General features: G+C 50.5%; 1 protein-coding gene across 5 annotated transcripts in view; it reads right to left on the bottom strand.

The window, feature by feature from the left end:
* Positions 1–14,866, bottom strand: part of TRABD2A (TraB domain containing 2A) — a 71,279-nt gene extending 56,413 nt beyond the window's left edge. The window contains exons 1-3 of one of the 5 annotated variants that reach the window (XM_058667692.1): positions 14,747–14,819; positions 12,494–12,571; positions 2,564–3,124 (exon numbers count right to left, since the gene is read on the bottom strand). In XM_058667692.1, coding sequence (XP_058523675.1) covers positions 2,564–3,124; positions 12,494–12,571; positions 14,747–14,797 — 690 coding nt within the window. In that variant the 5' untranslated portion in view covers positions 14,798–14,819. Of the gene's footprint in view, positions 1–2,563; positions 3,125–11,947; positions 12,353–12,493; positions 12,572–14,746 lie in introns of those variants that run through there. The other 4 variants (XM_058667689.1, XM_058667691.1, XM_058667694.1 and 1 more) reach the window with 4 other exon arrangements.
* Between the last annotated feature and the right edge of the window lie 2,222 nt (positions 14,867–17,088).

Genomic DNA, 17,088 nt, shown 5'->3' with positions numbered 1-17,088 from the left:
TGAGCCAACATAAACCTCTTATAAAGCAACCTACCTCAGGTATTACATGATAGTTTTTTCCAAGACTACTACAATGATAAGCGACAGCTCAGGAATTCTAACACCAGTGTGTCTTACTCCATCTACAGTCAGTACATTGTTTCTCATGCTCCCAGCCCAGCCTCAGTAGGGCTTCAATCATGACCTGCCCGACACTACAAATCCAAGAGGGGGAGAGGAACCCTGGCAGGCCAGCACACAGGGTTCCTCTGGTCGGGATCCCCAACGCCAAAGGCAAGCTACAGGCTCTCCTTGCTCATCTGCTCCCTGCCAACCTCTTGCTACTGGCTGGGGCAGCAGGCTCAGCAATTCACCTGCCTGGCCACCCCATCTTATTGCAGTCAACACTTGATGACTTTCTTCAGAGCTAAAGAAACAAAGCACCATATACTCTCAACTGGGCAAAGGGGCCCTAGTGAGTGAGAGGAGTCGTGTTTGTCATCAGATGCAAATGATCCTACTGTCTGGATTTACTGAGATGGGAGAGTCTATGGAGTATAACACCAGAAACCTGATGAAATGTTACAATTCTACATAGCAAAGAAAAAGAACAGGTGAACAACCACGCACAGCCACATGAATGAATCCTATGTGTACTGCTGAAAGAACCAAGCCCTGACGGACCAGCATTGAGGCATACCAGGTTAAGCCTCCACCTGCAATACCAGCATCCCATATGGGTGCCAGTTCAAATCCAGGTTGTTCCACTTCTGATCCAGTTTCCTGCTAATGTGCTGGGAAAGCAGTAGAGGATGGCTCAAGTCCTTGGTCCCTGCACCCACGTGGGAGACCCAGAAGCAGCACCTAGATACTGGCTTTGGCCTGGTCCAGTCGCAGCCTATTGCAGCTATTATGAGCCAGTGAATGCAAGACCTCTTTCTTTGTCTCTCCCCCTCTCTCTGTAAATCTTGGGGGGGGGGGGGGGAAGAAGCCAAGCACAGAGAAGGCATATAAGATGACTATTAATGTGAAGTTTTACAACTAACTAATGCACAAAGATATCAGAATGGTCATTCTCCTTGGGGAACAGAGGACCTGCAACTGTTCTGTTTCCTTCCCTCGGTACCAAGCCCATGGCTGTGCTTCAAAAACATCCATCAAGTGCACCATTCGGTATAGTTATAACCTCAATTAATTCTTCACATTAACTTTCTGGGGCAATGGCAATATTTACTCTTGATCTGGTCGGTGGTTCATGGGCATCATTATTTATTAGAATGCACTGAGCTATTGTGAGGATTTTATTGCTTCTCTTTATAAACAAGGTGAAGTCACATTTTCCACATGGGACAAGCATTTAACCTAGCAGCTAAGTCCCACACTGCAGGGCCCGAATTAAAGTCCCGGTTCTGAGCCCTGATTCCAGCTTCCTCCAAAGCAGACAAGGAGGCAGCAGTGATGGCTCGAATAATCAGATCCGTGGCTTCGGTCTGAGGCAGCCTGGCCTTTGCAGGCACCGGCTCGGGGGCAGCGATCCAGCAAATGGAAGCACACCACATTCTCTCTGTTTACCCTTCCTTTCCTCCCTCCCTACCCCTCTCCCTCTAAAGCAAATACATTTTTGAAGAAAACCTTAAGGCCTCAGGAATAAGTCACAGAATGCTTTCCTAAGTTTAAAACACTAGTTTCACCAACTTCAATTCAAAATCCAGAAGTTCATCCATCTAAACCCAATCCCTAAGAATGTCATGAAATCAACATGAAACTAACTATAATGTTCTAAAATGTCTTAAGTGTATTAGGTCCCAGTGCAACACATTTTCCTTCAAAGGAAGCTTCGAAAGAATATTCGCTTGCTTACGCTAACATTTTACTCTAAGTCCCCTTTTTTTTCTTCATAATTGGAAATACGAAAGGTTTTGGCTCAGGTTAACATGCCCACAGATTTCAGTCTTATGAGGTCAGAGGCAATGAGAGTTCAAAGCACCCTTCTTTATCAAAACATTGGGTTAAACGCAGGCAATGAGAAAGTTAGAACGTTGGCCCTTTGGGTTTCCTAAATAACATGAGAAAAACCCTTCCCTCGGGAGAGGAACAGTTAGCAATTCCTTGTCTTCTCTACCTCCCGACATGCCAAGCAGTCTAGCCTCTGAGGATTACTGACACTCAGATTCCATCATCAACTCAGGCATACAATGTTTAGGCTGTTGAATGTCCTCACACCCTTTAAATAACATTACAAGATTTTCTAGGGCTCAAATGGCTGGGTTAAGAGGAAAGGAATCCTAACCACGACAAACCAATTTCGCAAGGCCACCCACTACAATATTTATATAGTGACAACTTTTATATACAACAAGCAACTTCTTTCAGAGTGACTCCTTAATGAATCCAAATGCATTACCACGGGGGGGGGGGGGGCGGGGGAGGCCACCATTTGTTGGAATAACATCCAAGACAGGGTTTCTTTCTTAGCGGTACTCAGCAAGTAGGAACGGACTAATGAAAAGGCATTCTTGAGCAAGGGCGGTTTCCAGAACCAGCATCGGAAATGGCACCGAGTCCTGCATGCGCAGTGTCTTACCTGTGAGAAGTTCAGCCTGTTAAACGGATGGCACTGCTCCTCCACCTTCTCCACTGCCCCCGTCGGCTTCCTCAGCCGCTCGGCCTCCTGGGCAAGGAACAGGTCTAGGACGGGCGCCCCACGGGACTTAATATCCACTTCGGTCAGGGAGTTGACCATAAGCATGACCCAGACGGGCCGCTTGCGTTCCCAGTTCCCCGCGATGGCATTGAAGAGGTAGTCGGCGTAGAGGCCCTGGCCGCGCTGGTCTGGGGTCATCCAGGAGGGCAGCATGAGCTTGACGTACTCCAGGTGGCGCTTGAGGCGGTGGTAGATGTGGCTAGGGAGTACATCCTGCAGGTGCCCCCCCTGGGGCAGCATCTGGCAGCTGGCGAGGGCCGAGAGGGTGTCGGGGTCCGTGAGGTCCAGCTCCAAGTACACAGCGCTGCTCCGCTGAAAGGCCTCTTTGGAGTGGTCCGGGATGAAGTCCCACACCCGGGTGTACGGGACGTGAATGGTTCCAAAGAAGTAAGATGGAGGGTCCCGCTTGATGGTCCATAGGAAGGAATTAAAATGGCTTTGCTACAAAGAGAGACCACATCGAAGTATGAGGGGATGGAGCAGCTGGGAGGTGGAGGGAGGGGTGCAGGAATCAAGAACCAGGGAGGAGCAGCCAGTGTTGAGCAGTGGCTCAACAGGCTAATCCTCCACCTCTAAGCACCAGCATCCCATATGATGTCAGTTCGTGTTCCAACCACTCCACTTCCCATCCAGTTCCCTGTTTGTGGCCTGGGAGGGCAGCAGAGGAAAGCCAAAATCCTTGCCCCCAACCCTGATCTGGGGGACCCAGAGGAAGCTCCTAGCTCCTGGTTTTTGATAGACTCAGCTCTGGCTAGTATGGCCATGTGGGGAGTGAACCAGCAGGCTGAAAATCTTTCTCTGCCTCTCCTTCCCTCTGGTAAATCTGCCTTTCCAATAAAAATGAATAGATCTTTAAACGTTCTATTTCTTCTACTTGAAAGTAGCAGAGTTATACAGAGAAAAAGGGACAGAGAGAGAAATCTTCCATCCACTGATTACTCCCCCAATGTCCATTTCAACCAGAGCTGAGCCATTAGAAGCCAGGAGCCAGGAGCTTCTTCCGGATCTCCCACATGGGTGCAAGGTCCCAAGGACTTGGGCTGTCCTCTGCTGCTTTTCCAGGCCATCAGTAGGGAGCTGGATCAGAAGTAAGAACAACCAGGACTTAAAACCAGCACCCACATGGATGCCAGTGCCACAAGCAGAAGATTAGCTAGCTATGTCACTGCAGCAACCCCAAAAATAGATTCTTTAAAAACCAAGGCACTATGGGCTGCTATCATGGCTCAACAGGCTAATTCTCCACCTTTGGGCATCAGTATCCCATATTGGCCCTGGTTACTATCCCTGATTATGGCCTGGGAAAGCAGCACAGGATGGCTCAAATCCCTGCGCCTGTATGGGAGACCTGGAAGAAGCTCCCAGCTCTCATTTTGAATCAGGTCAGCTCCACCCACTGCAGCCATTTGGGGAGTCCACCAGTGGATGGAAGATCTTCTCTCTAGAAATATGCCTTTCCCATAAAAAGAAATAAATCGTTTAAAAAGAAGAAGAAGAAAGGAGGAAGGGAATCAGAAAGAGGTTTGAATGGCAGGAGAAAAATGATCAGAGTAGGATTTCGACTTCCAAATGAACTGATTCAAGAGACAGACAGACAGGGCTCCCACGTGTTAATTCATCTCCCCACCCCGCCCCAAATATCCACAACACCTTGAGCTGGGCCTCAGGCTGGGGCCCGCGACCTGAGCCAGGAAGCCAAGAACTCAATCCAAGTCTGGCATAGGAATGGCAGGGACACTAAGCTACTTGATCCATCCCCTTCGCCCCCAGGGTTGCATCAGCAGGAAGCTGGCATTGGCAACCAGAGTCAACAACCAAACCCAGGTACCTTATTCGGGGGTCCAGGCACATTAATCTGAGTGCAAGTGCCTGCCCCAGACTGAAGACTTTTGAGCCCAGGTAGATGCCCCTGCCAAGAGCAGGAATCCACAAGCAGCCTGAATTTCAGCATCTCTACATCTCTTTTCCCTGAAATTTCTGATTTCAGAAAGCCACAGCAATCACCAGCTCTGAGTTTGCCCCATGCCCACCCTACAATGACCTGGACTCCAAGAATACACCACATGAAAGACACCTGAAGCGCCCACTGTCCCTTCCCAAGCACACTTGCTTCTTTAGATCTCACACCCAAGGTTCCCAAGGACTGAAGTTCTCAGGGCCACTACCCACTAGAGTCCAGCTTCCGCAAGTCCAATGGCTGGAACCCATGCAGACCAAACAATCGGGGTCTCCGGGGGTGGGACTCCAAAATAATATTAAGACTTATTTCATTTAGGGCCTGCCATGGTAGCCTAGTGGCTAAATCCTTGCCTTGCATGCACCAAGTTTCCATGTAGGTGCTAGTTCCTATCTCAGCTGCTCCACTTCCTATACAGCTCCCTGCTTGTGTCCTAGGAAAGTAGTAGAGGACAGTCCAAAGCCTTACAACCCTACACCCACGTGGGAGACCTAGAAGAAGCTCCTGGCTTCAGATCAGCTCAGCTCCAACCATTGTGGCCACTTGGGAGGTGAACCAGCAGATACAAGATCTTTCTCTGTGTCTCTCCTTCTCTCATAAATCTGACTTTTCATTTTAAAAATTAGTATTTAAGGGCCTGATGAGGTAGCCTAGTGGCTAAAGTCCTTGCCTTGCATGTGCCAGAATCCCATACGGGCACTGGTTCTAATCCTGGAGGCCCCACTCCCATCCAGCTCCCTGTTTGTGACCTGGGAAAGCAGTCGACGATGGCCCAAAGCCTTGGGGCTCTGCACCTGCATGGGAGATCTGGAAGAAGCTGTTGACTCCTGACTTCTGATTGGCTCAGCTCCGCCCATTGCAGCCACTTGGAGAGTGAATCATCAGACAGAAGATCTTCCTCTCTGTCTCTCCTCCTCTCTGCATATCTGACTTTCCAATAAAAAAACAAATCTTAAAAATAAATATTTTTGTAAAAGATTTATTTCATGTATTTGAAAGGAAGGGGAGAGGGACAAGGAGAAATCAGGGACCCAGGAACTTGGGCTATCTACCACTGCTTGCCCGGGCCATTAGCAGGGAGCTAGATGGGTTGGCAGTGGAATAGCTGGGACTCAAGCACCCATACGGAATGCCAGCATGGCAGGTGGCAGCTTAACCCCTTACATCATGCCAAGCCTGGAAATATTTTTGCACATGCAGCCAAGGATGTAACCACAGCCCCACGCACCCTGACAGCTTGCTCCTGTCCCTCGAGGGCATCACTGTCCTGCCGCATTTCATTTTCACTAAACCTCCTGTGTACCAGCAGAGAGCTGGGCGACATTCAGGCTGGTGGTGCTGGTCTGTCTCAGGCCTTTTGTCCCTGGGTCGCTCAGCCCCAACAGCAGACAAGGCTCAAGTGTCCACTTACCCAGAGGCACTGCCTCAAGAACAGCACAGGACAGCCCTCAGGGAGTTCGAATGCACAGGCGGGTGAACCATGTCCCAAGCAACCCAGAAGAGTCCACTTTCAAAGGAAATATTACACAGAATTTCTAGACAGGTGAGCATGGGGCTGCTTGAGGTTATCATCACCCACCCTGGCCATCTGCAACAGACACACCATGTGCAAGGTACCCCATGCTCAGGGGCCAGCAGAGGGAGCGTGGCCTACCAGGGACATGGCTAAGGGGGAAATAGAAACAAGCATGCCCACAATCCTGCATAAGGGACACTGGCTAACAAGTCTAGGCCAATGGTATATTGGGCACAGGGAGAAAGATGCTCCCTGGGACACCTGCACTCCACATTGGAATACCTAGGTTCAAATCCCAGCTGCTCCACTGCTAATACAAGCATCTGGTTCCCCACTACCTTGTTGGAGACCTAGATTCAGTTCCAGGCTCCTGACATGAACATGGTCCAAACTTGGATGTTGCAGACATTTAGGGAGTGAACAAACAAATGCAAGATCTTTCTCTCTCTGCCTTTTAAATTTGAAAGAAAATAAATTTTTTATTGTTTAAATATTTATTTTTATTAGAAGGCAGATTTACAGAAAGGAGGAGAAAAAGAAAGATCTTCCATCTATTGGTTCACTCCGCAAACATCCACAACGGCCAGAGCTGAGACAACCCGACGCCAGGAGCCACCTCGGCGTCTCCTACATGGCTGCAGGGACCCAAAACTTTGGGCCATCCTCCTCTGCCTTTGCAGGCCACAAGCAGGGAGCTGGATAAGAAGCAGAGCAGCAAGGACACAAACTGGTGCCCATAGGGGATGCTGGCACTTGGAGGTGGAAGTCCTGTCACTTGAGTCAATGTACAGCTCAGAAATTTTTAAAAATAATTATTATTTATTTTATTTGAAATCCAGAATTAGAGAGAAATCTTCCATCCACTGATCACTCCACCAGTGGTTATTACAGTCAGAGCTGAGCCATCGGAAGCCAAGAGCCAGGAGCTTCTTCTGGGTCTCCCACGTGGGTGCAAGGTCACAAGGACTTGGGGTCCATCCTCTGCTGCTTCCCCAGGCCATCAGTAGGGAGCTGGATCAGAAGTGGAGTAGCCAGGACTTGAACAGGCACCCCTACAGACTCTGGCCCCACAGGTGTCACCACAGCAGCCGCAAAAATACATCCTTTAAAAAGCAAGGCACAAGGGGCTAGCACTGTGGCTCAACAGGCTAGTCCCCTCACCTTCAAATGCCAGCATCCCATATGGGATACGGGTTACTGTCCCAGCTGCTCCACCTCTGATCCAGCTCCCCGCTAATGACCTGCACAATGCAGTGGAGGATAGCACTCATGTGAGAGAGCAGATGAAGCTCCAGGCTTCAGACTGGCTCATCTCCAGCCTTTGCAGCCATTTGGGGAGTGAATTATTAGATGGGAGGTCTTTCTGTCATTCCTTCTCTCTGTAAAAATCTGCCAATCAAATAAAAATAATTCTTTAGGGGAAAAAAAGGCAAGGCACAATAGCAGTTTAAGCTAGGGCCAGCCACATAGAAACCTGGCGCTCCAGAACATTTTTCACTAAAAAAAAAAAAAAAAAAATGTGGTTTTAAATAAAATTGTCCAGATGTCACTAGGAACCCTGAGTTTTGGTGGCAAGAAGGGGATTTGGAGGCCAACACCTGCCCTGTGCCCACTTGGAAGAGGAAGAGTAATTTGGGGGAAGGGCGCATATGCAACTAAGATGGAGAAATAGAAGCCGATGGAGAAATAGAAGCCTGAAGAGGCTTATTATCCCCAGACAAGGTGTATGGCTAAGTAGGGTCCCCACAATGTCAAGCCAGGCAGTGAGCACCTAAGACCCAGGTTTAAATTTATTTTATAACATACATACACACACATATATATATATATGGATTACTTGAAAGGGGAGAAAGATCAGTCATCCAGCCACTAGTTGGTTCACTGCCCAAATGCCTGCAATAGCTGGGACTGCGCCAGGACTAAGAAAGAAGCTAAGTCAAGAACTCCAGTCAGGTCTCCCATGTGAGTGGCAGGAACCCAAGAACTTGAACTCTCGCCTTCTAAAATGTGCAGTAGCAGAAAGCTGGAGTCAACAGCCAACTCAGAACTTGTACCTGAGCACTGCCAGACAGGATGCAGGTGGTTCAAGTGGCATCCAAGCTGCTGTGCCCACTGCCCAGCCTGGCCCCAGGTTTTAAACAATGCATCATCATCTTAACAGGCAACAGACTTTCCTCACCATTCAACCCTATCTTGTTCTCATTAACAGCCACCAGCTGCACTGTTGCTTAGGTAGGGCATCCAACTCTAAATCTAGAAAGAGGCTCCTTCCAGCCACTCTTCCTTCCCAATCCCCAAAGATCTGCCCAATGCCACACTGACTGGGGAAATCCTTGGGGGCGCCTTGTTCTACCTGCCCTTTAACTTACCACAATTTGGGGCTTTTCTCCCTTTAATGCCAAGGACTGGATCCAGTTCCCCTTTCTAAATGGCAAGGCACTTACCACACACATAGGAGCTCAAAAAGTGCTTACAGAAAAGAAACTTATCTCGTGGAGCTGCTTCAACAAACAGCTCTGTCCTGACCACGCGGGGTGCCCTGCTTCCCACTCTGAGTTCCACCCACCATTCTTCCAGCCCCAGCAGGCAGGCCTTCAGCAGAGCACAAGCTGAAGGCAGAGTCCTCGAGGCTTCCAAACAGGGAGAACGCCTCTTGGCCAGGGCAAGCCCCCCAGACTAGCCATCCAGCAGCAGGTGTCACTGTCTGCCTCCTACCGATATCTCAGGGACAGGACTGATGGTCTCTCTAAAAGACACAGCTTTAGAAACAAGTGTGGATAAAGTCACACTGCACTGTAGTCTGAAAGAAAAAAAAACCTAAACACTATTAGCATGTCTCTTCAAATGTTGCGTTGCTCCCCAAAGGAGAACATGGCCACAAATGCCTGAGGCCAAGGTAGCCTGCCTGTAAGCTGAGCTAAGATTTGTAACAGACACTTATGTGATCCATGCAATGAAACAGAATAAAGGACCCTGCATCCTATGTCTGGGACCCTCCCACATCCCTCCCGTTCTAGCATCCTGTGACAAGTGCACTTGCCAAAATTATCCCTGTGCAAAACAGCCAGACAATACTAAGAGCAATAGGCTTCACCCTCTGCATTCAAGAAATATTTATGTAGTATCTATGAGAGCCAGGCACTTGTGTGGCACCTGGGAGTGGGACCAAGCACACCACACACACACACACACACACACACACTCCTACCTCAATGAAGAGTCTGGGAAATGCAACCAACAAGACAGGTTGGAAAACAGTGGCTGTGTGTTCCATAGAAGAAAGCAGGGAAGATGGAAAAAGGAGGGTTTGGACGGCACCTTCAATCATCAGGACGGTCCTCATGGACAGACACATCCAAGACCAGACAGCAGTCAAAGTGCAAGTTCAGGGATAGTCAGGGGAAAGAGCCAGGGCACGAGTCAGTAGGCAGAAACAGCAAAGAACGCTCCCTGTTGCCAAAGAAGAGACTCCGGCTGGCAGGGCTCAGAGCAGACCCCGCGGAAAACCTATCTAATGTTGAACCTGTGAACAAGAGAACCCAAGCAGCTCTCAGGCGTGCCGTCGCCTGGTGTCCTCCTGCGCTGAGTGCTGGAGTCCAGAGCTGTCGTGCTACACCCTCAGGACCTCAGCCTGGCCCTCCATAACACACAGTCAGCATTCAAAGTGCCCACAAAAGAGAACAGTAATTCCCAAGTGTGGTCTGCCCCAGGAAGTGTCTCCACAACCCTTTTAGGAAGTCTAGAGGTGTAAAACTATTTCCCTGTGATTTCACACCAACAGGCTTCCCTCGCTGTGCCTCGTTCTGCCCAAAAACTACAGTAGCATCTTCTGGAGGCTATGGGAATCTGATGATGCAACCTCTCAGAGGGCTAACAGAATGAGTGCTCCTGTATTCTGTTTTACTAACACCTCCCTTAACCCACAGAACTACAGTCTTTTTGAGGTCCTCAATATTTTTTTCAGAGTTATAGGGCAGTCCCAAGATGAAAAGATTGGAGAATCAATGGAATTAAAGACTCAGGGAGGCAAGTCAAAAGGAGAGGGGACAGGCATTGTAGACCAGTGGGCACATGGGCACCAGTGTCAGAGTCCCTGGTTCCATTAGTCAGCTCCATCCTTCCCAGAAACCCCCTTGTTGACACACCTGGGAAATAGCAGGTAATGGCCCCAGACTGAGCTGCAGGCTCCAGGCTGTGGTCTCCCCGTTGTGGTCATTTAGGGAGTGAATTAGTACATGGAGGGAGGGTGGGGGGACAGAGAAAACGCCTGTGCCAGACTTAAATCTTCAAAAAACAGAGAAACAGAAAACTTACAGAGACCCCGTCATCATATGATTACAAATGGAATAAACTGCCCAAGTGAAAACTCTGCTCTCATAGGAATGAACAGCCCGCTGGAGCCTCCTATACGTATAAGCAGCACCTACAGCTGCTAGCCTCCCCCGCCCCCCCCCCCCGCCCCGTGCAGAGGGAAATGCACCCCCAGGCAGACTTGACTGGGCTGGGAACCTTCCCCCGCTGGAGCCGCTGCATATCCCAGGGACCCGGTGGTGCCGCAGGGCACCTGGTGCCATTGCCCAGCAGCCCAGACGTTGGGAACCAGAATAAAATAACCAAAGGCCAGAGGCAGCAGGGAAGCGCTGCCTGGAACTCTCGCACCTGGGATCTGGGCATGCAGAGGCCACGCCAGAAAAGCCAGCCTGGGGTCACGCTTTCCAGAGTGGGAACACACAGAGAAGCCACTGACAGAAATTCACCAAACTCAACTTCCACGCGCTCAGGAGAAGCACTTGAAGACGGCAAGCCAATTCCAAGTGTGGAAAAACCTCAGAAAGAGATGGAAACATTCAAGGCCACTGAGGCACCCCAATCACAGATTCAAGTCCTGGCTACCCAACTGCTGATCCAGTTCCTCATTAGACCCTGGGACAGCAGAAAAGCGAGGCTCAAGTGCTGGGGCCTGCTACCCACCAACGTGGGAGACCTAGACGAAATTCTTGGCTGCTGGCTTCAGTTTGGCTCCACCTTGGTCGCCTGGTCCTTGTGGCCCCTTGGCGAGAAAACCAGCGATAGAAGGGTTCTCTAACGCCGCCGTTCAAATACGTTAATCTTCAACAGATAAAAAAGGAAACACTCCAGCACTCCTTGGAGACGCATGCCCTGCTCAGTTTTCGCACCGCTTCTGCCCCTGTAGGACTGGGTGGACGCGGCAGGTAACTACTGGGCTTCCCGCAAGCGAACACCTACAAACACCGCAGGACAACTGCGAACCCGTCAACCAGCTCTGGCCGCTTGAGCCTCATTTTCCCTAAGCCACAAAACATGGGAAATGGCTTCAGCTGCGCCAAGTGTCCTCTCATTTCGGCACTGAATACCCAAAGGTTACATCAAGCAGCTTGCGGGGTGCCGTTACTTTTGCTAAGAGCAGGTGAAAGTAAACGCTTTGGGGAAGGGAGGGCAGAACAGACTTCCCAGGCAAAGCGCCCGAGTTTCGGCCCCTCTCCCCCGCTTGCGAGACTCCGGGGACCCCGGCATGCTGCCGTGGATCAGGCGGAGGACAGAAGTCGGGGCACAGAGTCACTGGCAGTGAACGGATTCCGTCCCTGCAGGGAAGGGACGCCTAAAGGCGCAGAGAAGCGCGCGAGCCGGGAGGCGCTGTCATGCGAAGTGGAAATGCCAAACCCAGGAGTTGGCTCCGGGTCTGAGTGCGCGGTGTTCCGCAGGCTTGCAAGGGAAACCACCCCAGGACGTGCCAGGACGCCACGAGCCCGCGCCCCCAGGCGCATCTTACTTGGGGCTTGAGCTTGCAGTTGGCAGAGGTGGGAGCCTCGCGCCGCGGGACAGCGTCGGTGGGGAGGAGGCAGAGGGTCGGCAATAGGAACCAGCTCCAGGGACTCATCCTCCCCGACGGCAGCTAGGCGTGCAGGGCGACGGCGGTCGGGGGTGAACGAGCGAGAAAGCTGAAGCCAGCTGGCCGGAGTTAGCCCGCAGCCGGAGGGCGCTGCACGTTCCCGGCGCCGAGCATGGCGCGCCGGCCTGACCCCACGCCTCTCGCCAGCCGCCTTTAGAGTTCGCGCCTTGGCCTCCGGGCGGGGCCCGGGCGAGTTAGGTCCGGCAGCCACGTGGGACCCTTGGCCCTCCCAACCCCGCCTCGCCACGGGCCAGCCCCAAGGCGAGGCAGCTGTGCGAGTTCGGGTTTGCGTTCCTCCCGCCTGAACCCAGCCACGGCCGCCACCCACCTCGTGAGCCAGAGGGGAAAGTGAAGCCCCCCGCGGTGCCCGCTAAGACCCCACCACCACCAAAAAAAGAAAACAAATCTGTCGGCTCCTGCCTTTACCTTGGTGCTTAGGCTGTGGGTTCTGTGTGGGTGGCCCTTGGCGGAAATCACAATCAGCCCAGAGAAGCCAATGAAGTGCTGTTAATAAAGGAAAATCCATTTAAGCAGGAGACACGGGATAGAGTATAGGGCAGGACGTGTTTTGAAAAACGCCTACTTTGGCGCACACTGTAGGCCTGCAAAAGGGAGTCGCTCCCCATGTACGCTCATCAGGGATTTCTCAGAGCACCTGTCCTGGAGGGAGGATAATAGCACGAAAAATAGATCGCACCCCACCTGAGAACACTTGACCACTTCTCTTTACGCCCAGACGCTAGGCGCCATTAACCTACGAGTGGTGTCAGGTGTAGGGTTCGCTGCCATGGTTCTTCAGCGCGTTAAATCCCTACCTACCCTGAGAATCTGATGCGGACGGAGGGACGACCTCCTAGGGGAGACAGGGACCCCCAAAGTGCCGGGCTGCGGGATTCCAAAGGAGAACCCCACGTCTGTCAAGCTTGAATTCCGCCAGCGTTTAGGATGCAGGGGTGCAGGTGGCTTTTGTTTGCTTGCTTTTTTTCCTGTTCTCAGTTTGGGGATTTGCTATCTGGAGTTAACTCCAAAAGTTTGGGCTCCCTCGTTTCACTGGTCCCCGAGCCGACGCTGCCGGCGCTGGTTTCGGATGCCAGCGCTGCCACCTACTGGCGAAAACCGTTCTCTTTCCCCTGAAAAAGGGGAGAAAAAAATCCCCAACTCAAGAGGAAGTAATTACTACTGTTGCGTGCCACTTCCCCCAGTGAGAATGATCTTCAGCCAATCAGTGCAGCTGGAGAGGAGGAAAGACTGATGCATCACGAAGCATGACTGATCTTGTTCGTTTCCTTATTCTAGTTCTCATTTCACTGATTTCTGCTGTGACCTTTATTTCCTTAATGTTACTTACTTTTGGGTTACTTTGCTCTTTTCCCTCTTGCTTCACCTATAGTCTGTAAATTTTCCTTTTCTAATGCAACCATTGAAAGCTGCAGATTTCCCCTTCGGTACAACTTTAAACTGCATCATGCAAATTTAGGAAAGTTGCAATTTTACTATCATTCATTCTAATGTTCTTGGCGACTTTTTTTAAAGATTTATTTATTTTTATTACAAAGTCAGATATACAAAGAGGAGGAGAGACAGAGAGGAAGATCTTTCATCCAATGATTCACTCCCCAAGTGACCGAATGGCTGGTGCTGCGCTGATCCGAAGCCAGCAGTCAGGAGCTTCTTCCTGGTCTCTAAAACGGCAGGTGCTGCACCGATCCAAAGCCAGGAATCGGGAGCTTCTTCCAAATCTCCCAATTAGGTGCAGGAGCCCAGAGCCTCTTCCAGGTCTCCCACGTGGGTGCAGGCTCCCAAGACTTTGGGCCGTCCTTGACTGCTTTCCCAGGCCACAAGCAGGGAGCTGGATGGGAAGTGGGACTGCCAGGATTAGAATCAGCACCCATATGGGATCCCACTGTGTTCAAGGTGAGGACTTTAGCCACTAGGCCACCGTGCCTGGCCCTTCTTGGTGACTTCTTTCTCTTTGATCATAAATCAGAACTATGCAGCTTGATTTCCAAATTTTGCAGTTTTCCTAGATGTCGATTTCTAATCCAGTGCCACTGTGAACAGAGAACACATCTGGTGGGATTTCAATCATTTTTCACCTACTGGGACTTTTTTGTGGCTCAGGCTGTGACCAGATCCTCAATTGGTGGGCTACAAATAAATTTGTTGGCTTCTTTTTATTTTGAGGTGGAGCTTCTTGTCAGCCAGATCCAATATCAAACAAGACTTATTCTGTGAAACACCAATGTGCACCTGTTTGTAGAATTGCACCTCCTCTCCCTATAACATCCTCCCTCCCCCCAGAGATCCCTAGGTCTACCGTGGCTGCATGGTGTTGACCCAGACCTGGGGACAATCAGGCCAGCATGACCTGGACCCTATCTGCCTTCTGCAGACGTCTGGGTTGAAGGCTCTGCTCGGCAGGAAGGAGATGTGAAAGCGGCCGGTGGTTTCCTCTGTCCCAACCACAGAGTTTCTGTCCCAAAATCAAGCCCCTAACTTGAGCACTGTTACTGGACCATAGCGCCGGTATGGTACTGCCAGGGACCTGTGGGCTTCAAAACTCTCTGCTCCCTGCTCTTCCCCTGGAAACCCTCCAGTTTGATTCGGTTTGGTTTGTGCAGCTGTAACAAAATTCCACAGACTGAGTCATTTAGAAAGACCAGAAAAATATTCCCCTACCATTCTGGAGGCCAGCAAGTCCAGTGTCAAGGAGTCCTCTTTCTGTGTCATTGCAAGATGGAAGGCAGGAGGGTGGGAGCCCAAAAGTTCAAACTCACGGGCCCCTTTATACTGTGGGTTGATCTGTTCATGAGGGTGGAGCCCTGATGACCTAAACTCCTCTCCCCACCACCTGACACCTGCACTGGAGGGTTAAGCGCCATCTTTTGGATTGACACAACCAAACCGTAGCATCTCCTTAAGTCCTCCTGCCTCTCCTTAAACTCTTATTTTGTGCCTCTTCTACTGGTTTCCTAAATTGAAACTAGCCTATGACATTTGTTCCTTTCAGAGCAGTCACGAGCTGGGGGTATTCTACTTCAGATACACTTCCATTCTCTCCCGGAAAATCAGATTCACTTTCGAAAGTAAAGGCATTCTGAGAATGCACCTGTGCCTTCACCAGGCCCCTCCTTGTCTGGGTTGGCAAGCCTGCAGCCATCTAAGACCTGAATCACTTTCTACGCTTCACATATTTCCTAGGGCGGTTGGGACAACCAGGTGTGGGGCACAGGCCTCCTGATAGTCTTGCCAAACACCCTAGCCTTGCTGGTGGGCAAGACTTGCTTCTAAGCCTTGAAATTCTGTAAAGATCAATGCAATGGCCTGCAGAACCCTAAGCACGTGGCACCAGCCTGCTGGTGTCTCCCTCTCTTCATTGCCGTGTTTAATAAAAACAGGCTGCTGTGAATCCCACAGCCCTGAGGAACTTGGAGCCTGCCCTCCACCTCACTGAGCTCAACAGCAGATCCCACCCCAGGTAAGCCTCTGAAAAAGACCTGGAGTAGACCAACACCCACAGCACAGTCTGCTGAGGCCCCACACAGAGGACTCCGGGAAGTTGTGTTCACACACCTGATCCCAAGAAACACAGAGTGTGTGTGCTGTTCGAAGTCCCTGCATGTATGCTCATTGGTACCCAGCCTTAGACAACCAAGACCCAAGAGGAACGGGGGTGCCCAGCACATTTCCATAATGGCTTTCCCTAAGCAGGGTGTATCCGAAGGTGTAATAGCTCAAGTCCTCAGCTGATGGATCATGGAAACACCTGTTTCCTCCACGGCCTGGAAGGGGACACCCTAGACCTTGTCACACTTCCTCAGTCACCAGTGTTGGCTCCAGAAATTCTAAGTAGGAAATGGTGGGGAAGACGCATTTGTTGACAAAGCACACTTTTTTTTTTTAACTAGATTGTAAGGGAGAAATAATAATCCCCTAATAGCCAGGCCCTGGCCTGGCTCTATCAGTCACACCTTGTGCAGCTGCCAACTGGCCTGACAGCCGCAAAACAAGGCCATGATATGCTCCTGTGGGGTGTAAACAGTTTCACAGAAGTCAACATCAGGGTCAGGTATTTGGCTGAGTGCTTAAGGCAGCTAAATCCTTCACCAGAATGCTAGATTCAATACCCAGCTCTGCTCCTAACTGCAGCATCCTGCAATGCAGAGCCTGCAAGTCAGCGGCGATGGCTCAAGGCACTGGGTTCCTGACGCCAAAGTGACCGACCTAGATAGAGTTCCCGGCTTCCAGCTTTCAAGGGCCATGCCGGACAATTGAGGAGTGAACCATTAAGTGAAACTTCCCTCTCTGTTTCTCTCTCTCTCCAACTTCCAGCTTCTCAAATAAATTCAAACTATTCTTTACAAGTCACCATCACTCAAGCCCACTCTGTGACCATGATGAATGAAAACAAAATAAGACTACTCCTAATCACGTCTCCACCCAGACAAAACATGAACTTTGTTCAAGTCACACAAAATACACAAAGGAGCAGGCATACAATGCTAGCATCAGCCGCCCTCATTTTCCTGCCTTATAGACAAGCACCTGTTTGAGTTTGTTGTGCCCACCACCACCCCCACACACATAGATCACCACCACCAGCAGCAACAACAGTAACCCCAACCCCTAGAATGTTTGAGTATGACTGAACCTGAGAAACAGCCTTCAAAAAGTTGGTTAAGTAAAATTGAGCCTCATAGAATGGGCCTTCATCCAATCTGCCCAGTGTCCCTATCAGCAGAGGAAATTGGATAGACAAACAGCAGCAGGGACACATACACACAGGGCCTTTTTCAGATGGCCATCTGAAAGCCTCAAAGAGGAGTCTGGGAGAAAGGAGACATGTTCACACCTTCATCTCAGACTGTGAGCCTCCACAACTATGATAGAGTTAAGTTTCTGTTGCCCAAGCCACCCTGTCTGGGATGCTGTAACTAGTGTAGACATGCAATCAAGTTACAGTCACTTTCTGAAAGTACTCAGCCTGGAGCAAAGCCCTGCTCCCTTGCACCTGCCCGCAA

Source organism: Ochotona princeps, chromosome 8 (genome assembly GCF_030435755.1).
Source record: "Ochotona princeps isolate mOchPri1 chromosome 8, mOchPri1.hap1, whole genome shotgun sequence".
In the NCBI taxonomy this organism is placed as follows: domain Eukaryota; kingdom Metazoa; phylum Chordata; class Mammalia; order Lagomorpha; family Ochotonidae; genus Ochotona; species Ochotona princeps.
Note: the sequence above shows the minus strand (reverse complement) of the source record. Positions and strands in the feature narration are given on the sequence as shown.